This window comes from Neopelma chrysocephalum, unplaced genomic scaffold (assembly GCF_003984885.1).
Source record: "Neopelma chrysocephalum unplaced genomic scaffold, ASM398488v2 Primary Assembly neopelma1_323, whole genome shotgun sequence".
Lineage (NCBI taxonomy): Eukaryota > Metazoa > Chordata > Aves > Passeriformes > Pipridae > Neopelma > Neopelma chrysocephalum.
Window position 1 is genome coordinate 2,326,206 of NW_020897986.1, and position 22,457 is coordinate 2,348,662.

At 52.1% G+C, this 22,457-nt stretch overlaps 1 protein-coding gene and 1 long non-coding RNA gene across 4 annotated transcripts in view; both read right to left on the reverse strand.

Annotated features, from left to right (window-relative positions):
* The window catches only part of WT1 (Wilms tumor 1), a 37,009-nt gene extending 16,450 nt beyond the window's left edge, over positions 1-20,559 (reverse strand). For 2 of the 3 annotated variants that reach the window (XM_027705339.1, XM_027705338.1), the window contains exons 1-4: positions 19,701-20,559; positions 15,327-15,449; positions 15,004-15,106; positions 9,006-9,083 (exon numbers count right to left, since the gene is read on the reverse strand). In XM_027705339.1, coding sequence (XP_027561140.1) covers positions 9,006-9,083; positions 15,004-15,106; positions 15,327-15,449; positions 19,701-20,091 — 695 coding nt within the window. In that variant the 5' untranslated portion in view covers positions 20,092-20,559. The remainder of the gene's footprint in view (positions 1-9,005; positions 9,084-15,003; positions 15,107-15,326; positions 15,450-19,700) is intronic. The other variant, XM_027705336.1, reaches the window with a different exon arrangement.
* Positions 20,560-21,714: 1,155 nt separating this feature from the next.
* LOC113978411 overlaps positions 21,715-22,457 on the reverse strand; it is a 50,417-nt gene continuing 49,674 nt past the window's right edge. The window contains exon 4 of the long non-coding RNA XR_003537565.1: positions 21,715-22,003. This is a non-coding gene — a long non-coding RNA (uncharacterized LOC113978411). The remainder of the gene's footprint in view (positions 22,004-22,457) is intronic.

Sequence of the window (22,457 nt, forward strand, 5' to 3'; positions counted from 1 at the left end):
ATATGCAGAGTTCACTTTTATAGCCATAATATCCAAGTTCAAATTAAATTCACCAAAGGAAACCAGATCTGCCTTCAGATGGATCTGCTCCCACTGGCACAATGCACTGATTCCATACATACATCTATTAGTATCCATCAGGACAGTCCAGAAAAAAAAATAAAGAAAGAAGGAAAAGAAATTGTCATGATTTAAAATCTGATGTGTCTCCACAAAGATTTTAGGTAAGAGGGAAAAATTCACATAGCAGCACAACAGTGTCATGTGCACATGTACACATTATTTATCAGTTAAATGTGGGGCTGGCTATTGCTAATATCTTTTGGAATGAGCAAAATGCCTCAAGTTTCACATTAAGTGCAGTGGATTTTTGTCAGCACCTCATGACTCAGATATTACCAGATACTACCAAGAAAGTGATGACATTTATAAGAATAGCAGTCATGTACTCATAAACAGAGATTACAAATCAGTGTCTAAACTATTTATCCCACATATCAGCTTGCAGGATGCGCTACAAATTAACCCTTCATAAAAAGAAAATTAAAAAAACCAAATCAGCCTACACCTACAAGGTATAAATTTTCAAGATTTCTCATGCAACACATTAATTTTCAAAACTTGCAACTTTTGCTATGTTTTGTGTGTGTCACAGCCATATGTTTTGTCTAATTTTGTTCTTCAAAATCCTGTGTGCTCCTATCCAGAACGCTGGAACATTGCTGTGTTTCCTGTTTGCATCCTTCTTAATGTCAAAATTCTGTAAATACAGTTAGGTTTTATTTTTGAATGAGTATGTTACATTAATGTGTACATTATCACATGTAGATATATATATATATTGGCAGTGGTAAGTGTACATGTTTTACACAACACTAGAAATCAGAAAGTGCAGAACAAAGCCCAAGGGCACACATCTAGGGACAAAGATGGATATGTAGGATGTTATCCCAGTCTTTGCCAAATGCTTGCAATAGCAATTTGAAGGGGTCCCTGAGGCCCAGACTCTCATTTCACTGGTCCTTCCCTTCTCTTCGCTCAAAGTTCATGTGCAGAGAGTAGAATTACAAGGAATTTTTAAACCTCTTAAGTGATTTGCAGAACAGGCAGTGGAACTGGAACATGGGCCATGTCTGAAGGGTCTGTGAAGCTGGGTAAGGAGGAGGGGAGCAGTGTTTGTGAGCAGCTCTGGCTGCAGCGGGTGGGTTGTGCTCCTGGTCCCTCGGCCCCACAGCGACTCGCTGGCAAAGGGGTTCCCTGGGGTCTGTTCCTTTGCTGCTTTACAACACCAGCTTCAAATCCCAGCTCTGCCTGACTACTCAAATCAAAGCCTACACCTTTTGGGAGGGTATGTTCTGTTTATTTCAATTTTAAGCAGTAAACAGGTGACCATAATGAAATAAGTTGTAGAGGGGTGGCAAGAAAGTATCTCTGATCTGTAGTAATGTCTGTAATAATAGATAAAGATGTCATTATCTGATTTGAATGGATTAAACTCTTCTGTAGATATACACCATGTCCAAATAAATAGAGTCTCCTCTCTCCCTAGGGCCCAGATGTGGCCTTTTGCACCCTAATATAAGTCACAAATTACCATTTGCTGCTACCATTTGATCAGTTCAGGTTCCCCCCGCCAGCATCAATTTTTCCTCTCTATTTAAAGGCAGCAAGTCTGTACATGTTAAAAAGACAAAGGGGAGGAGGAAGAATGTTGAAAACACCCAACGTGTGGTGATACATCTGTTGATCACAAATTACACAGTGCATTTTAAAACAGAAATGAAATGAGAACTACCATCAACAAGGAGGAAGTTCTGCAGCAGAAGCTATTGCTGATGTGTAACACAGCAGTAGTCAAGGGTAAATATGAACTTCAGCGTTGGTCACCCTGAGTAACCATGTAACTTCCCATTCACACCTGTCCTAACAACCTTAAACACTACAATAAACAATAGACACAAAGTCAGATAAGAAGAATTCCCAGGACAGAAACTTTAGAAGGAGAAGCAGGAATATGCAGTAAAAGCTCACACCATAAAACACAGCCCCACTTTCCCTCCAAATTCTCATGGTTTTCATCTTTCAGTGATAACCTTTCTTGTAAAGACCAGTCAGTTCTGAAATAATTCCTCCCAGGAATAAGAAACAGAACAAAGACCCTGCCTGTGCCCTAAGGAATGGCTCTATGAAGGAGAGGTATCCTCCAGATGATCTCTATCTCAATTTTTATTGCACTTTTGGGAAGCCTTCCTCAACATTCAGCCTCTCACATATTTCCTCACATTATTTCTAGTTATACTTCATTAAAACTGTACATACAACTGCAAAGCTATGAAGATTAAAACCTGTTTTCTGAGCCTCTAGACTCATAACATACTAAGCCCTTAACCAGCTCCCTAGGAGAGACACTTTAATAATCAGGAGCCCTAATTCCCACTTAATATTGGGCACATTTCCATCGGCTTTGGCTGGTACTCAGCGCGGCCATATGGATGATGACAGCAAAATGGATCACGAGAGATTTCTTGGTTAAAATACTGTTCATTCATTATGAAGCACTAAGGAATAATTTGACCTTTGGGGAGATAGGAATTAACAGGTGGATATTCTTTCCCAGCCAGTGGGAAACTGGAACACTGAAGGAGGAGTTCTCACAAACCGTCCCTACAGCGCTGCTCCCTTGAACTTCAGCCTCCACTCTGCATCGGTAGTAAACTCATTGTGAAAGACAATTCTTTTTCTCCCCGCCTCTTTACTCCATGCATCCATGATGTATGCCCCAAAATGTGCACCACAGTTGGCACAGTTGGCTTGTTTCATGTGGCTGCAACTTATCCACTACAATAAAAGCAGTGGTAGAAGAACCGATATAAATCTAAACACGTTATTAAACTCAAACACCCACTTTATTGCATGCAAGAGACAATGAGCAGATGCAGTGCCACAAACGTGAGCAATACAAGTAACTGATGAATTTATATCAATACAAGTAACTGATGAATTTATATCTGCAATACATTAACTAAATGGAAATCTCCAGAGGGCAGGACATTTCTTAACTTCCACCTCTTCTGGTCAGGCACTCTTGTGTTTAACCAGGCAAAGAGACAACGCCTTGAACGCTCAGGGCACCAAATCTATACATATAATAATGAAAAATTATCCTGATAGACTCCCAAGACTAGATGACAGCCTAGATCTCCACCAAAGCACATGTTCTCTCTCAGCAGGACAGGCTGCTCAGACAACACCACAGCAGGCTGGAGAACTGCCAGTGGAACCACTCGCTGCCCTGCTGCAAGTGCACTCAGAGAGCACAGCCAGAGCTCCTACGCTGTGCCTTGCCCTGCTCCAAGGGCTGAGCAGCCCCCAGGAGAAAGCAGCTAAAGCCAGGGGCATGATCAGGGAGTAAACAGTTGAATTAACCAAAAAAATCTTGAAAAAAAAAAAAAAAAGAAAGGAAAATAGAAAAATCCCCAGTAAGGCACAGAGTTGCAGTCAGGAGAGACACTACACTGATCCCTCCACAGGTCCTAAGTGGACTCAGAACTAAGCAAGGGCAGATGCAGCCAAACTGGCCTGCCAGGATCCAACACAAATTTTTGTTTGAGCAAGGACTGGAGGATTTGGCCTCACAGTCCAGTTCTGCCTTTACTTGTAAATATACAACTCCCTTTAACTTCAATGGGAACTGCACAAGGGCAGAACTGGACTATAAATATTTAGAGTTCGGGTTAGTTGGTGAAAAAAGGACTCGTATTCTCTGGATCTAGACAGCCAGAAACAGACCTGGAAACAGAGCCATAAAATGTAATTCTAGATAACTGGGAAACAAAGGCTGATACTTACACAACACGGAATGCTAAGGAAAGGCTCTGTTTTGTAGAGTATTTAAAGGGCTTGCATTCACCATTAGCCCAGCAAATCCTTAACACTCGGAGAGTAGCTCTTTTAAAATGATTAATCTCCAAGTTGTACAGATTGTACAAAGATTAATAAAAATGAAGGTTTTACAGATGAGAATGTGTGATGAAAAACAGAGCAGCTTTGGAGAGTTGTATCAATCTGAGTGGTTATAAAAAAAACCCTCATAAAAGATGACATTCTAATCTGAATATTTTAAAAAATAATCAAGCTGCAATTTCTCTCTCACACCATTTTTACTTTGTTAGACTGAAATTGCCTGTCTAATGTATAAAGCAGTTACAACTTAATCTGAAGAGTTAAGCTTTTTATTATTATTTCATAAACCAAAAAAGGGAAGCTTTAGGGCACACCGAGGAGAGTTAGAAAATTTCAGATGAAATGTGAATACACATTGATTCATGAGATTCAGACTTGGAAGAATAAAAAAAAGCCAGAAAGCAAGATTACATAAAACAGGCACCACATTAAGCCTCAATTTAATTGTGTTTCAGTGCAGGAACAGGAATTTTAGGGTTTAGAAACAGAGCCAAAAATGAGGCAAAGTGAGGGTGTGGGCTAGTGCCGTTGATAACAGAACATAAAGGAAGAGAAGTAGAGTTAATTCCCTCTGCTAAAATATTTACCATCCTAGCACCCTGGGAAAAATAAGTATGGAGACAGCAAAAAGATTCTGATTAGTTATATAGAAGATTCTGTTTCTGCCTGGTTTTTGTCTGATACTATTACAGAGGGTGGAGTATAAAGCTGCATTTTTATCTCTACTTTCCAAGGCAAAGGAATATTAAAAAACACGATTTCACAGATTAGAGCTCTTCTACCATCTTCAATGAGAGAACTAGCTGGTTGATGAAAGGAAGGATCTGGATTTTCAGGGGACCTTAGTATTTCTGACTTCAATAGTCTTTCTTTGGTTTGACCTGAGTGGAATTAGGATTTTACCCAACGCTTCCTTTCAAAATGAGACCCTCAGCTATCAGTGGGAAAGGATCAATTCAGGATTAGAGACAGTAGGTTATTGTCCATTCCCAGTTCACCTTGACTGCAGAACTGAACCCAAGTAGGAAGTTTTGCACCTCAAAATGTTACTAATAATACCACCAAAGCTAAACATAAAATCTTTTGCAATTCAGTCCTAAACAAAACAAGTTTTCACTGTCTTGTTTTAGATGCAGTTTTAGAAGTGTTCTGCAGAGATCACACCTAATATGCCTTCCAGTGAGTGTGAGAAAACAGCAATAAATACCAATTTCCATGGAACATGCTGAGTATTTAACACTCAAGCAAAACTAAAAGGGGAAAACCAACATTTTGTCTGGTTATGCACTCAATTTCAGATGACTGTGGGAAATATGGATCAAAACTCTTTGCTCGAGCAGCTGAAGAGACAATTTTGTCAAGTATTGCTGTTGGAAATGTAGCTACACTTCTTGTCAACCATGCCATATCATTTCCTGCTTGTTATCGGTTATTTTCATGTCACTTTTACGCATAACTCACCGAAATATCAAGAGGGGGTTTATAGTCATGAGATCTACCTACCCTTACAACTACTACACAAGGAACCAGTGTTTTTCGTATTGGATAAACAAAAAACCAACATGAAAATATTAAGGACAGACACAAGTTGAAAAGGTGCCCACTAATGTGGGACATGCATTTTGAGATGTCTGGGACCTGAGTTCTCAGGGTAATAAGCAAAGGACCCACTGGCTTTCCTGCAACAGTATAAATCTAATCTCAGCTGCTCCAAACAAAATACCACAAAATTAGGAACAAATCATCAGCAAACAGCCTGAGGAGATAAAATCCAGTCTCCCAGGGGTGTTTATTGCCTTAGCAATGAAGCTTTCCTTTCGGATTCTTGAAGCTGCCACCTCGCAGACAACAAGCCCACCCTCCCTCTTGTCTACCCAAAGTTCAGAAGGTGACAGAGAGGTCTCTGGACAAACAAGCAACACAATCAACACACCAGTTCACAAGGCACTGTTCTTCCCTCACACGAGCTATGAGAACAACCTGAGCTCCATCAGAGCTAAACTGAGTTGGCATTCCGAACCTAAAAGAAAATCTAAAATGCAGATTCAAGTCAGCTGGACTGTATGGTAGAAGTAGTGGGTTGTTTTCTTCTCCAGGGACAGCTCCTCAAAGAGAGAAGCTCACCTTGGGCCATCAGACGTCCTTTTGGTTTGCCAGCAAGTAGAAACATCTAAAACTCATGGCTGCAGCCTTTTCTATGTGCTTCCCCATTTACACCTCTCTCCCTTTCCCCTGCCAGTCTGTCACACTGCTGTACTCTGCCAGAAGACATCTCACTTCACCTTAGATGTCTCTCTTCACCACTTAGCAGTGGCTGGTCAGGGACCCTATTCCATGCCTTTTACTGCTCACCTCTGCTTGTCTCAGGCCTTGCCTTCCACAGATTCCTCATGCTTACAGCTACCGAAAGCACTCAAAGACTAAACTCCACTGAGACAAAGGAACTTCTTGCTGTCAGTTCCAATATCCAATATTAAAATATCCGTGGAGGAAAAAACACTTGGGAAAAGCAGACATCCATGGCCTTAAAGACATAAGCTGCAGCAGGCTCTGAGCAGATAAAATCACTCAGTAGTTTAGATGCCAGGCTTTTGATCACACACAAAGAGGACCGTTCCCAAGCTTGCAACTCAACAGGAATGGTCTTCACAATGACTGAAAAGGACACAGTTTTGGACACCTGGCAGTACTCCTTCCTCAAATTCAAACTTTTAATCTGGGGCGAGGAGATTCTGGAGCTCATCACTCAAATATTGGCAAGAATGTGAAGAGCTAAAACTGGACTGCCCTCAGATAAACTGCAAGGTAAATTCAGCATAGAAACTGCTAACTAACACTGCCTGAAATGCATGGCAACAGCTTCATTTCAGTGTGTTAAACTTGTGCTGAACATGAACCCAGAAAGCAAGCTACTGACCTGGGCTGCTGTCAAGAATAAAGTGTATGACCTGTAAGTTTTATACAATTGTAGAGTTCTCTAACTGTTTGCAGAACTTACTGGCAATGTCTTCTTCCTTCTTATAATGTGCAAAAGCCTTACTGAAGCCAGGAAGAACTGCTGAGGAGAACTGAAGGCAAGGAGCTAAACAGGGACTGTCATCGTTGGACAGAATCTAGAAGCTCCATATTTCAACAGAAAGATTGATTCCAAAATTCTTAAATTACAACTACGAGATTGAGAAAAGCATCTGAAACACTAAACGCCTGGAAATCACTTACGAACAGTTCATATATTTTAAAGATGTAAATCTGGGGAAGAATACCTTATGTTCATGGCAACTGAGATTGGAGGTACTGTGTATTGTAACTCTCAGCCAGAAAAGACAGATAACTATTTTGGCTCATATTACCAGTGATGAGGCTATGTCTAGCACTGATTTTCCACAGATTCTACAATCTTGGCCTATACCAAAACTTTCAGCTTTGTTTTACCATAGATCATTCATCTTGATTTTTCCCCCCCTTTTCATGCATCCTAGGTCACATACTTTACACTGCTAACAGTCTGACTCCTGGACAAGTAAGAAGCCATTTATTTTGTTCAGTACTCCTTTAATATTTCTATTGTGACTTTTTTTTTTCACTGAGTTCCCCAAAGAATAACCTCTTCCTTGCTTTAATAACTTGGACCTCGGTCAAGGTTGATGTGTTTCTCCATTTTGCAGGATATTTTCTTCAGAAGAGACAAAACAGTGTCTAATACTGAAATGACTGATCTTTAAAGGGTACAGTTTAAAGAGGAAATCAAAAACACTTATGGGAAAAAAAAAGTAGGAAATAACCTTTAAAAGAGGGATTAGCAGCAAAGACAGTGAACTGTACACAACTGTAGGTTTTTGGATCTCCTCTAACCATAAGAGCTCCATGACAGACCTCTTCAGGCTCAATTCTCCCCTTCACTTCAATACTATGTTACCATCTTGTCCCTTCAAACCACTATTTGTGAATGAGCTAGAAGCAGATCCATAACATTTTATTCCTTCATCACACGACAGCACTGTACACAAAGCCCATCCTGAACAAGAATTTTGACGTTTATGGACAACTGCATGAAAGCACAGAGCTATGCATGAAAGCAGAGATCTATGCATGAAAGCACAGAGCTATGCAAGGCTTTCCTCGGCCTCTCCTGTTGTTCACTTGGGGCAACACGAGCACAGACACTGAGACCATCTCAAAGCTGGCGATACCTGCCTTCGGTGTGTGGAGGGGGAGTTTTCACAGCCAATTATCTACTCAGAGCAGCGAATTATCTACTCTGTGGCTTTCTCTTGGCTAAGATCGAAAGGTGGCTCTGTCGCTCACGGTGGCGATCGCAGATGAAACGAGGTGAGGACACGGCTGTGCATCGGCCTCGCGGGTCTCGGTCGGGGGATCCCTACCCCTGGCAGGGCTGATGGAGGCACCGGGCACAGGCACCGGAGCCTGACCCCCCTCCGTGGGCCGCCACCCCGGCGGGGCCCCGCGGCGCCTCGGAGCCTTCCTGCCCGCCCAGGCGCAGGAAGCCCCGCGGGGGAGGCGGGCAGGAGCCTCTTCCCGGCAGGTGGGAGGGCGACAATGGCCGGGAGGAAGGAAGCCGGGAGGCGGCCGGGCCGGGACACAGGACGCAGGGCCTGGCGAAGGCAGGGAAAGGGAAGAGGGATGGTAGGAAGGGGGCGACGGCTCAAGGAGGAGAGCGCGAAGGGGCCGCGGCTGCTCCTCTGGGACGGGCCCGGGGACCGGGAACGGGCACAGCCCATCCCTGCCCTGCCCTGCCCGGGGACCCCGGCCCGGCCCCGGCGGGACAGGGCGGCTCCGGCGCTTCGCCTCCGAAACACCCAGGGCTGGGCTCCGTGGGCGCGGCACCCCAGCCCTCAACCCAGGCTATCGCAGGGATTATCAAAATCCCGGCGAACTGCAGCCAGATGATGAGCCGTTCTCAGGACCGGAAAGTATTCTTTTCGTGCAAGTGATGGGATTCAAGTCGTAAAATACAAGACTAAGTTAGCTCAGTAACACAGCTACGCTAGGGCAACAGGTTAGAAGAGAACAAAGCTCCTTACCCCTTCAGTGTGGATCCCAAGTTCATTTGATTCCATGTCATGCATTCAAGCTGCGAGGTCATTTGGTATAAATTGTCACTGTTGAGAAAACATGTAGAATTAGAACCAAAGTTACAGTTATCAAATAAAAAACAGTACATCAAGATATCAACAATTTCTTTGTTATTGGTTTTAACTCTAACTATCTAACAGTAGAAAGTGAATTTATTTTATATAATCCCTCTACGTATTATGAATTTTTTTAAAAAATAAAAGGAAATTGAAGAAAATAAAGGCTGTGGATCGAAAAGTCCCTTTGAATCTGCAAGCCTGACGATTTTTAAACAGCTGGAAATGGAGACATAAAACTTTTTCCTTACAGAAAAATAATATCCGATATTGACACACATAATATCCGATATTGAAATGAGTAAAACGAATATAGGCAGCCGGGCGGACTAACACAGCTGATTATTTGTTTTAAAAAGTCAAATCTGTTAACTATTTTAACCAGGAGTGTGAGGGACCACGTGGGTAATGGAGTGAAACAACTATCGTGACTCATGATGGATGTTACTACATAGAGGGGCTTGACAGGCGGGAGAAAAATGGAGTGGCTGAGCGATAAACGAAGCTCGCCGCTGGAACAGGCTCTTTCCCCGCCGGTACACACCGAAGGCAGCCCGGCGGCGGCTGCGGCCCGCGGCTTCCCCGCCACCGGAGCGGCAAACCCGGGCAGCGCGGCCGCGGGGCGGGACGGTGGGAGGCGGCCGCGGAGCCCCGGGAGTGCTCGCTCGGCCCGGCGGATCTCCACAGGGCCGAGGAGGTGCCGCCTCCCGGGACAGGCTCCCCCCGGGCCGCCTGCGGGGCTCCCCCGCTCCGGGATCTCCTGGCAGCGCAGCTCCCCGGCGAGCGGCGGGGGGACGAGGCGGGAGCCCCCGGCCCCTCAGCCGGGAGATGTGATTGATGCCGGGGAACAGCCGCTCACAATAAACCCGAGTCTCCCCGTTGATTAATCACACCTAAAATCGCTGGACTTAGGCGGTGAATTTATCTCATTCTGTTATTAGAAGAGGGTATTTTTTTCTTCTTCTTTTTTTCTTTTTTTTTTACTTCGTGGCAGGTAGAAGCGACCTAAAAAAGCCAGATTCCAGTGGGAAGCTTTTGCATATAAAAACAAATTAAGTGACTTCAATCTCGAAGTATGCGTAATATCATTTGTCAGTATCACTGGACACTATTATTCATTAGTATGTCTGAAGTGCTATTATGCTACTACAATGTCCTGCATATCAGCTCAGGAATTGTTAAACTCTCCTGCAGTTTCCCCATTTGCAATAGCAGTCCGTGCTGGTCTGTGCCAACTACGTTTTGCAATTCCACGAATTCTTCCTGTAATGCTGCTGTAATTAATTCCTCCAGGACCCTGATTTTTATTAGAAGTGCCCGCCCGATGCATTTACAGCAGGAGATTTCCCTTTAACTTTCTTTCGCTTGACAGTTCATTTATAAGATCCTCCCCCACAATATCCACTTTTTCCCCCTCCTTTGCTTTTTCATAAAGCAATACACTTATTCATCTTGTCACAGCTCGCAGCCACTGTATTCCATGCCGCCTTTGGGTGACAGTGTCCAAAACAAACCAGCGCGGTGCCCGCGGTCAGGGGACACCGCAGCCCCCCCGGCCAAAATCCCTCCCGACCCCCCCGCGGTACGGCCGCGCTTCGCTCCTGGCCGTGCAGCCGCAGCTGAACGGCGGAGCCCGAGCTGCCTTCAGCCTCCGAAGGGAGCCCGGAGCGGCTCCCGGGAAAGCTGGGCGTCGTGGGAAGCGCTGGGAGATACGGGGCGAGCGGAACTCCGCTACTTCGGCTAAACCCCGCTCTATCACAACCGGTGCCACCGGAACGGGGCGGCCGCAGGAGAGACCCGCAGCCTTCGCACCCCTTGTCCTCCCTCTGTGGTGGGGCAGGAGCCGGGGATGAGTGCGGGGGGAGCAGGTGCCTGGGCGCGGACCCCACGCCAGCCCGGCCCGGCGGGGGCGCGTTTCAGCTGCGCGGCTGGAACAGAAAGAGAAGTTTGACTTGAGGCCCTGAGAGCGGGTTCCAGTGGGTAACGCTGCCGACTCCCGGGTGGGGAATACGCCGGGACAGGGATGCCCGCGGAGGGGCACCCGCAGCCCCCTCACACGGGCTGCAGAGGCGGTCTGTGCGATCTCTGCTGCTGGCAGTCGTAAAGGGGAGAAACCCTTTTTCTATGCTGAGCCACGGCCCGTCGAGGTTTCCATCTCGAACAAACCGGAATTGTCCAAGCTTTGGCTAAATCGCGGGAATCGGCCCTGGGCGGGAGTCAGGCGAGCACCACCGGGCTTCGCGCCCCTTAAAGCCGGAGGCAGGAACGGCCGCGCCGGGGGCCACTGGGCACCGACTCGGATTAAACACCTCGCATCTGACACGAGAGAGAACAGGGCGTCCCTAACGCCATTTACGCCTCGCCATGGCCTGTTACTGACAGTACCGTGAGATGACCTCATGGAATTAACAGCTCCGCTCAAAATCTCGGCTTTGGATGAGGTTTGAATGATGATGAGGAGGAAAGCGGGGTCTCCAGGGATATGCCTGCGCTGATTCCAATCTGAATCCTTGGCCCTTCTAACGGCCACAAAGAAGGCACTAAAAATAACTTATTTTCATTACAGAGATGCTTTTAAAGAGAAACGAGAGGAAGGGGGGGAACATTTCTACAACGGGGATTAATGTAAGTTGGAGTGGAATAAAAGGAAGTCAACGCTGAGCAAAAAGGGAACTTAAAAGGAAACCAGTAGTAGATCATATAGAGTTTGTTTTGGCCTGCACTGCAGTATTATCGAGTTCTTGACCTCTGCACAGAAACAGCTATAATCTGAACTGAGACTCCTCCACTTTTAGAGTCTTTGCAAGTGTGACTCACAGTAAATTTTCAACATCGAGCGTGTTTACTACATTAAGCAGCGCGAGGTAGAAAAGTTCACATCACCATTTTAATGGACCCACAAACGCACACTTGAGATCTGCACGGGTTTGTCATCCGTGTCCAGCTACCAACCACAGGCGCAGGGCTCCTTGGCAGCACAGCGGGCCGCGCTATAAACAGAGAGCAAGTAGTTGCCGAGGCGAGAGATTTCAGAGATAGTTTTGCTTCCAGTATAAGAATTACGATCTTTTAACCATTTCCTTCAAGCTGCCGCCTTCCCCACTGCTTTGCCTCGCTAGGGGAGGGATGACGAGGCCCTCTCCCCGAGTGCCCCCGCACTGTAGACGCACCAGCCGAGCCGGGAGTTCTGCTGGCGGAGGGACCCTCCTGCCCACGCCCACCCGCGACCCTCCGCGGCTCCCTCGGGGAGCGGGGAAGCCGAGAGCGGTCCCTTGCAGCCAGCTGGGGAGATGGCGAGGTGCGGGAAGAGAGAACATCGGATGGAGGTGACTCCCTTTACACCTCCTCGCGGTGCTCTCTCGCTTCACCTCTGCCCGCCAAGGCATCACCCTTGGGGTCGTGTTCGACACGAGGGTGTGGCCCTGACAGGACTATGCAAGGAGGAGCAGACCCGAAGCCTCACCTTGGAGTGGGCGAGGGACCACAAACAACACCCGAGCGCTACTCCAGAGAGGAGGTGGTGCAGGGCAAACACCGGCCGGCGCATCCCCCCGGAGAGAGGGGCAACACCTCCCGCCCCCGACCTCGTCTCCTCCGCCACATCACCCTCCTCTCCACTGCTCGAGGCGAACGATAGCGCCTGCCGTCCTCAGCCAGTTCGAGGAAGGACGGACCCCCACACACACTCCGGGGGTGAGCATCCATCACGGCCGGCCCCGGCGCTCGGATGCGGCGACCGAGCAATCACTTGTCAAAGCAGAGCTGTCAAACTTCACCTGAACTGCGAGAAGTGAAAGAAACCTTCTCAAAGGAGGTGCGGAATAAATACGGACTTGAAAAAAAAAAAACAATTTAGCCAAATCAATATAAATATGGATAGGGACAGTGAGGCCGTTTTCAGGGCCTTGGTGATGTGGCAAATGAATCCCCTCCCTTTCTGCACCGCAACTACTCATCCACAGGAAGAACACTTGTTTGTTAGGAAGATCGGTTTTTTTCCTAGGCGTTTTTGAACATGTTCATTAGGAGGACACTTATTAATCGCCTTTATTAAGGGGAGGCCGCACCGAGCTTGCCCACCTGTGCGGGCCTCGATGCGGGAGCTCTGTGGGGCTGCCCTCGACGTGGAACAAGTTCTGCCTGACTTACACCCCCACGCACCAGTATTGGCTTCTGTGAGCTTTAAGGGCTTAAATTCTTATCCTATCGGAGTAAACCGTAAACCTTCCAGGGAGTAGGGCAGGATCAAGGCTGAGGTCGGGAGGAAATCCGACCTCAGGTGCGGGTCCCGAAGCGCTGGGCGGGAGATGGCCGCGTTAAGGCAGTGACACCGCTGTGCTCACCCCCTGCCCGACGCCGCCTCGGTGGAGGCACGTGGAGGAGAGAGCTCTCGACACTATCAGCGATCTCCTATCAGAACCACACCTCCCAGGTGTTGCCGCCTCCAGGAGCGGGGCGATGGAGAGCCCCGGGGTCTGGTGGGACTGGGGAGAACTGCGTCTGCCCGCGGCCGCTCGGAACTGCCGTCTCCGAGCCTCCCTACAAACCATATTTATAGATTTCCCTGCGCGGCGAGCAATCTCTGCCACTTCAGCGCAGGAGTTTGCCCCGCCAATTATTCTGCAAGCTAATCTCTCTGGATAGACTTCTTTCCTTCCTTCATTACCTCATTCCCTCCTTCCCTTGACGTCAACTCACGTTCATTAGCGAAGGGGCTTCTGGAAGTGACAGAATTTTGTTGTCTCACGTCCAGTGTTGATTAATCAGAGATGATATAACCGGCCTACAAGAGGAGCCGCTCGCGGCTTCTTTCTCAGAGGCACATTGTTTTGTGTGCGAGAGTTACTTAGCAACTCCAAGATACGGGACTGGCTCCAAGTTCACAAAAAGTTGAAGAATAAATTTTGGGAAACTTCTTTTACTCACTAAACACATTGTAAAACTCCAACGCCCAGCCCCCATGTCAAACCGAAAAAAAAAACAAACGGGAAGCCGCGCTTGCCACAGGCCCATCTGTTGGCAAAGAGATTTCGTTGCTTGCAGCAAAGCTCCAGACGCACCTTTCTCCCAGCAAGGAAATCCGATAGGTTTATTGCCCCGATTTCAATAAATAACCTCCCTGCAGGCCAGTTCCCATCACTTCTGGGAGCCATCGGAAGGGCTCTTGGTCTGCAAGACGAAGCCCTCGGACGGAACTGAGTTTTAATTGCGTGTACCACGCTCTGCCCATCACTGCTGCTCACCAGCCAGTGCTCCCACACCTTCCCGGCCTCGAGAAAGAGCTCCGGGACTGCGGGAAGAAGGCGCAAGGGGCCTTGTACCTCGGGGTCAGGTGGGCTGTCCCGGGTAAATTCCACCGGCGTGGTTAAGGGCAAATCCCAAAGTTTTTGCACCAGCGGGCTACCGGGCAGGAGTGTTCCAAGGAGAACAGGCAGCCCGGCTCCCTTCTCCCAGAGGCGGCCGGCACCTGCCGCTGGAGAGCGGCTTTCCCGAGCCCGCCCGGGATGCTCTGCCAGGGCCGCCGTCCCTCGCGAACTCCGGCCCGGGAGGGCGAGGCGGACCGGGAAATCTCCGGGACACATCGGGGCCCGGGCCGGATGGTGCGGAGTCTTTTTTTCGTTTTGCGGGGTTTGGTTCTTTGGGAGTTTAGTTTGTTTGTTTGGGTTGGGTTTTGGTTTGGTTTTGGGTTTTGGTTTGGTTTGGGTTTGTTTGGTATGGTTTGGTTTTTACGTGCGAATCTTTTTTTTTTCTTTTGAGAAGGGTAAAAATAAATCTGTTTCCTTGCGTAAAGGAGAAGCTGTTTGAACGGCATGCGGGGGAGAGAGACCGCGTCCCAGCAACGACCCGCGCGAAAGGAGGGAAGGCAAAGCTCCCCTGCCGGCGGAGGTACCTGTTGTAGGGGGTCCGGAGGAGCAGGGCCTGGCTGCCCGTGCAGCTGTCGGTGGGGGTGTGACAGCCGTACACCGGGGGAGGCACCGAGTATTGCTGGTCCCCTGCGGAGAAAGCGGCAAAGAGTTAACCCCTGCGGCCACCGGCCGCCGCTCCACTTGCCCTGCGCTGCAGAGGGGGCTCCAGGGCCCCGTCCTCCAGCATCGGGGCATCCGTGCCAGGCCTGCAGGGGGTTGGGGCAGCGGTGCAACTCCGGAGCCACCCCGGATTGCCGGTCGGGCGGTAAAGCCCTTCGAGACGGGCTCCCGCGGAGGCTGAAATTACCTAGGGAGGGCTGCTGGCTGATGGGGTCCTCGTGTTTGAAGGAGTGGTTCGTAAACTGAGCGGCGGGGTGAGACGGCGTGTGGCCATAGCTGGGGGTCCCGTCAAACGCCACGGTGCTGTAACCTGCCGAAGAGACCACAGCGGGGTTAGCAGGCGCCCCCCGACAGCCCTTCCGAGCAGGCGTCGAGAGAGAGGAGCCCACGCCCGGCCGAGCGCCGCGGGCTCCCAAATACTTGGCGATTATCGCACCCTCGGGGCTGCTGCTCACGCTGAGGAAAAGGACGGGGCCAGAGCGTGCCCCCTTCGTTCACTGTCCCACCGCCCCTCTCAGCACACGCACTTCGCAAGGCTGCGGGCGCGGGGACCCCCCCGGGACCCCCCCACTGCGGGCAGAGCCGAGCCGGGCTGCCCGCTCCGAGGGGCGGAAAGTCGGAAGTCCCGTTCGTGCTTAAAGAGAACAGATCGGCTTCGGTAATAAAAAGGATGTTTTCATTAATTGTTGCTCATATTAAAGAGGAAGATTCCCATCTGCTTAGTGTACTCATCTGGCGTTTCCAATTTAGAAGTTACCCTTTAATCTTGCTTTTTTTTTTCTTTATTTTTTTTAAGAGCCGCTTTCTGAAGAGTCTGCAATAAAGAGGCGGAATGTTACATGCAAAAATAAAACTCCTCCTTTCAGTGAAAATTGCTCTCCAAAATAATAAACAGCCTATTTTGTTTCCTACACTGAGCAGATTCAGATGGAAAGAGACCACCTCTGCTGACCCCGGGCCGACACGGAATCGTAAATCAGGTGCTTGGACACCAACTTTCATTAATGACTTGGAGCTGGCTAAACAACTTCAGCTAAAAAAGTAATTACAAAGTAATATTATCTCGGAGGTTTCTCGGCTCATCAGCATTTACCCCGAGAACCAAGCTCCTCCGAGAGTCACTCAAAAAAAAAAAAAAACAAACCCCAAAAAAACCCCAAACCAAAAACCAAAACAAAAAACCAACAAAACAAAACAAAAAGTCCGACGCGAGCTGGGAAAAGAAACCAAAGGGACTACGACCGCTTCCTCCCTCACACTCCTCTCCCTTAACCTGCTTATTCCAGCACGGTCATCCTCCACAGACCCGTCTGGACGGGCTGTGTGGCTGGAGAGGGATTTTGTTAGTAGAGAGGGAGCACTCGGGATTGTTTTCAGGCGCCTCTCTCAGTTCCCCTTCGATGCCGGGTGCTCGGCGGAGGGCAGGTCTCTGTTTCACCGTCGCCGGTCGGTGATCACAGCGGGTTTCAGAGAGAATAAAAATGCAGAGGCAGCAAAGGGATCCGCATGTTGCTTCTCCATTTTATTCTCTCTGCAGACAGGCTGGATCCAGCGACATCACAGGATGTCATTAACCTGCGCGGCTGAGTGGGAGAAACGAAGGAAGCAACGGGGAGGGGAAAAAAATATAAGCCAGAAGACTTTGAAACCTTCACCTTCTCGATGATTTTAGGTCGGCCCTGAGACTGCGGGGCTGGGATAGGAGTGGGACTGGCTTGTTCCCAGCCACATGTCTCTCACATCGCCCTGACCCCAAGAGCAAAGCTCCTGTCGCGGCGACGCGAGCAGCGTTGACAAGCCGGTACCTTACGGGCTCCCATCCTACAGCTGTTTCTCGCTCGTTATCTCCTCCCTCAGCCCTCAGGGTGGAGGCTCAACCTTCAGCTCCCTTTCCCCCATTTCCCTGTGCCTCTTTTTTAACTTTCAGAAAACACTGACACTTTCTACGTTACTTTTGGCCCGCCACACAGTTTCGGTGACCTTCAAAACTCAGCTCAGAGCAGAACGAGGTTTTGGCCGCATTTTCCGGTGTTGCCTGACCCAAAGCTTCAGGAATGTGATAAGAAAGTTGAGTTCTGAACCGAGCTGCCGATAGTGAGGTCTCTTTAATTAGGGCTTTATCAGAACCAGTCCTGATTAAAATGTGCTGAAAATAATTGAAAGTTGTACATCTGTTGGAGAACGGGGCCCGCTGGAGGCATCCAGTTGTTGGAGGAGCCCAGCTGGATGAAAGGCGAAAGAGAAGAAGAAAATGGGCAGAGGTTTCAAAGCCTTAGCTTCCTAACCCCCACCCCATCCCAGACTTGGCAGAAATGTCATCGCAGAGCCAAGGTAGCGTCTTTCCCACGGTCGGAGGAACCGTCTAAAAAAAAAAAAAAGAGGAGTTCAACCTTGAGGAGAGCCAAAGCAAGAACATTTTATCCATCCACAAAAAGAAAGAAAGAAAAAAAAAAAAGCAAACACCCTTTGCCGAATTCCTCCTTGCCGAAGGAGGAGCACCCTCTCTGCGTGCCGCCGAAAATAATTGTGGCTAAGCCGCAGTGCTGCACGTGTGGGGAGGGAGATCCGAGCCCAGGGGATCCCCCCGCCCCGCATCGAGGCAGCTCGGCCTGGCCGGAACACGGTCCCTGCTCCCCGCCACGGAGCCTTCTCCAGGCTCCTGCGGGGCCTCGGTGCCCAGGGCCGGGGAGGTGCAGAGGTGTCAGCCCCTCTGCCCCGGCTCTCCGGGCACGCACAGGTGCGGGGGTGTGCGGGGCTGGTGGTGCCGCGGGCCGAGCACCGCCCGCAGGGCGCCGAGCCCGAGTAAAGCCCAACGTGGGCTTTGGTGGGTTAAAGGCTCCGTTTCTCCTCGGGGTGGTTAAACCAGGACGATGGTGGTTAAGCAGGATGGCGCGGGGTCGCAGCTGTTTTGTCCCTGGCTAACGCAGGGCCGAATTTATTTCCCTCACCCTTCCCACCATCTTCTCGTCGCTATTTCGGCCCAGCTATTACAAATCCTCTCTGATGTCTAAAATCCTTTCAGATGTCTTTTAAAACTCCCCGGCAAAGCCTTTGTCCCGGCGGGCTCTGTGCCGCTCCCCTCCCGTCCCGCAGCCGGAGCCTGGGACCCCGCGGGACACGGAGCTGCTCCGGGACCTCGGCGAGGCCGCGCCTCTCCCCAGCTCCAGGGATGCTGCCAAGCCGGCACCGGCAGCAGGGCTCTGCGGTTTCCGACGTTGGATCCCGGCGCCGAGCGGACCCCGGGGGCAGGGGCGGGGGGTCGAGGGCAGCAGAGCGGTGGCATTGAGACTGCGACCTGGCACTGCCCGGGGGGGCTCGTGCGCGGCCGCGCTGCCGAACAACCCCTTCCCCTCCACCGCCACTGCCTCTCCTCTCTGCAAACATCGCTCCGGAGCGCCTCGGCGGCCAGCACCGAGCGCGTCCGTCCGGCCTCGGCCTCGGCTCTGCCCCTTGCCCTGCCGACAGCGAGCGCGGACAGCCCGAACCGGGGATGGTCGGTCCCAGCCCCTCTCCGTGGGTACGCGGTTGACCCTGCAGCGCACAGCCGAGCCCGAGCTGCCAAAAGCAGCGAGACGCCGGCGACTCATCCCGCTCTGGCCGAGCCACGCACCCCTTCCCGGTCCCCTGTCCCTCGGGTTTCGAGGCCGCCACAGCCCCACTCCCCTCGGTCAGACTCTCCCGGCGCCTCGCCCGGGGCGGGGGAGTGCAGGGCAACTCACTACATCCCGCGGCTCCGGGGCCAGCTGAAGGAGAGGGAACAAGACTCGAAAAGTCTCGGGTAAGCTCCTCTCAGGCTGTCCCCTTTTCCCTTCTTCCTCGCGTTTGCACCCACAGATATTTATACCGCAGCCACTGGAAGAAAAACGATTAGATGCTGATCCCGGTGCCACAGGCAGATGACCTGTCGCCCGGCCCTGCAGCCCACGGGAGTTTCTCAGGGCGGTGCAAACACCGGGGACCGCAGAGAGCTACAAGCGTAGCCGGTCCTGGAGATGCTGACAAGAAACGACGAGGCGGCCCTGTTTGTGCACTCCCGCCCGGAGGCATTCAGCCCTCCCGAGGTCAATTCGACAGGGGGCTTGAAAACACTAACGTGCGGACGGCGCTTTTCAGATTCAGGAGGAGGTTTGGAGGTACTACCCACACACACCCCCACCCCATCACCCCCAAGATATGTAGAGGGAATTGTCTCGGGCCACCGGCCCCACCTCCATTCCAGGACTTGCGCTGTCTCCGGCCCGAACAAACCTTTGCGAAGGCGAGAGGCTGCTCCAACCCGGGCAGGGGGCCTGGGGGCTCCAGCCGCCTGGCAGAGCCATCCGCTGCCCCACGGGAGGGGTGGGGGGGAGCAAATCGTGGCTCCTAAAGCTCCCCGGAGCGACGCGGCTGCCGCACAGGGAGGGAAGGGAGGCAGGGGGAGGCTGGCTCGCCTGACCCGGCTCGGCTGCCGCGGAGACTGGGCTTGCTGTTTACACCAGGCGCAGCCCGGCTCGGCCCGGCTGAGTGGGAGCCTTCGGGGGCCGCCCCCCGAGCCCGGGGCGCCCGGCAGCGCGGCCCTTACCCTGGTTGCGGATCGCTTGCTGGCTCTCCAAGCAGTTGGGCAGGTAGGGCCCGTTGGGGAACATCCGAGCCTGGCCCGAGGGCGGCTGGCTGGGCGGCGGAGCGCCGAAGGGCCCGTAGCGGCAGGCGCCGGCCGTGCCCGTGAACTGGCCGGAGAAGTGGACGGTGAAGGCGCTCAGGTATTGCTCCTCGTGCGGGTCCGACCCGTTCCAGCTCGGCTCCTGCTTGATGAAGGAGTGCGGCCCCAGCGAGCCGTAGGAGGCCCCCGGGGGGAAGTCCAGGACGGGCGCCCACTGCGCAGCGCTGCTCACCGGCATGGTGCAGTTGCTGTTGCCCGGCAGGGAGGGCACGGAGGGCAGCAGCGCGTTGAGGTCTCGGACGTCGGAGCCCATCTGCTCGCAGACCTTCTGCCTGCCGCCGGGCAGCCAGTCTCCCCCCGGGCCGCACTTGTTCCAGGACACCTGGCCCCTGCCCGCCAAGCCGGAGGCCGGCTCCGGCTGCAGGCACCAGGCCGAAGAGCTCAGCCCTTTGGGGGAAGTTTGCTCCGCGACGCAGCTCCCCGGGTCCAGCCCTGCGGGAGCCGGCAGCAGCGACAGGGAAAGGTTGTTCTCCAGGATCGCCTCCGGGGTTGCACCCGCTCGCAGCGCAGGGCAGGGGGGGGTGTGCCCGTGTCTGTGTGTCCGCGTGTGTGGCGCGTCTGTCTGCGCGTGTGTCCGCCTGTCCGTGCTAGGGGGGCACAGCCGCCTCGCACGCCTCACCTCGGATGCCTGCTCACCCTCAACTTTGCAAAGCTCAAATAGAGGCGCTTGCAGGGGAGGAGGAGTCAGCACGCCGATCCTCCATTCACACAACCTCCGCCGAGGGGCTGCCCACAGCCCGCTCTGCTGAACCCAGCCGGACCAGACACACGGGGGGGAGGGGGTAGACGAGGAGAGCCGGGGATGGAGGGGGAGAGGTGACTGTGGGAGAATATATCTCCCCTACGCATCACTCCCACCCTTCTTCTGGTGCAAGCGCCACTAAATCTCGCCCTAACGTCCCTTCGCTTTGGGAGAGACTTGCAAGATTGTTAGAAGGGTCCAGGTGGCCAGTAAGTACGTGCTGGATGACTTCCCCCGCCAGCTCCGTGCATGTCCGTGGGGACTCCGGAGGGCAGTGGGGTCGCAGGCCCCGGGGACAGCCCGGGGAAGCCTCCGCCCTTGCGGGAGCCGGGGGAAATGACACAGTCCTTTACGGGCGGACCCCGTTCCTGCGAGGGGAAAGTGCCTTTCCAGGTGCTTCTCTCCCGCTACGGGGGGAACCTGCGTCTCCACGAGCTCCTGCGGGGTCCGGGCTGCCTGCCCGTGGTCCCGCCCCTCACACCGGCTGTTCCCTGTCCCTGGAGGCGCAGGGCCGGCCGTGCCAGGGCACCGAGGGCTCCGCCGGCGAGGGGAGGGGTGGGCGCCCTTTGCAAGGGGACCGGGTTCGGCGTGTGCCCAGTCCCGACCCTGACCCTCCGACCTATCTGTACGTGAGAGGGAAGGAAGGGCTGAGCTGGCGGGGGAGGATGGCAGCGCTGTGAGCAACCTGCTTTTGAGACATTCACCTGGCACTGCTCCTGGGAAGCCCCGGAGTCTCTCTTTCCTCCCCAGCCTCCTGGACAGCAGCTCCTCAGCGCGCATTCCTGGGCAGCGGCGGCAAGGCCCCCGAGGGCACCTTACACCTCATCCCCGGACGGTCCTCTCTCCCAGGAGACACGGCGGGTTTCGGGGCGGCCCTGGCAGCGAGGGGTGCCATGATTCTGGCGGTGCGGGAGCCCACCTAGACCGACTGTCCCGGCAGGAAGCCCCCGGGGACACGCTCTCGCCCCCGCCGGACACGCTCTCACTAAAGGCAAGAAGAGGGATCCTGCCGCCTTCCTTTGGAACTACTAATTAAAAATCAGCCGGGGTGGGGGATTTTGCTTCTACGAGCACACGTGGGACAGCTCCCGAGGGCTGGCCCCGGCGCAGGGTACTCGCAAAGTACCAGACCCGCCGCTCTGTCCCTTGCGCATCGTCCCCGGCCGCTTTTAAACCGCGGCACCGCAGATGCCTCCGGGGTCCCCCCCCCCGCAGAACCGCGTCCTGCCCGCACCTCACCCCCCTCTGCAGGGAAAGCAGTGACAGAGACGCCGTAAACGCTTACCTGCCGCAGGACAGACCGACCCTCCTGTCTTCCCGGTGATAATGTGCACTTTCCGTGTTTCCTTCCCGCCGCGGCACCAAAGGTTAGCGCCAGCATCGCCAATTTTGAAGCGATGTTTTAAGATTCAAAGGGTAAATTCTACAGAAAAATAAATCAAAATAGGTCGTTATTGGTGTAGCCAAGTATAATTTCATATTCTCTTAAAACTAATTGACCGTAACAGTAGGATTTTGTTATTAGTGAAATTACTTCATTTTTTCACAAACTATCTTCAGATAATTTCCCTTAAAAATCTCTCTTTTGATGCATAAATCTACTTATTACAGAAATCCACGTGTAACGTAAGTGCGAAAGATTCGTTTATCTCTGCCGATAGTAAATATCCCCTAAGCTTAGAGGATCTGCCGCTTCTTAAGAGTCTTCAGCAAACTAAAGCACCCCCGGATGGCGCTTGTGAAGGCAGCCCATGCCCGTGCGGGGGGACTGCGCTGCCCTCACTGACACCGCCGGCCGCGGCGCTTGCTCCCGCTCTGCCTCCCGCTCTGCCTCCCGCTCTGGCCGCACCGGGGCTCCCGCACACCGCGCTCGCCCC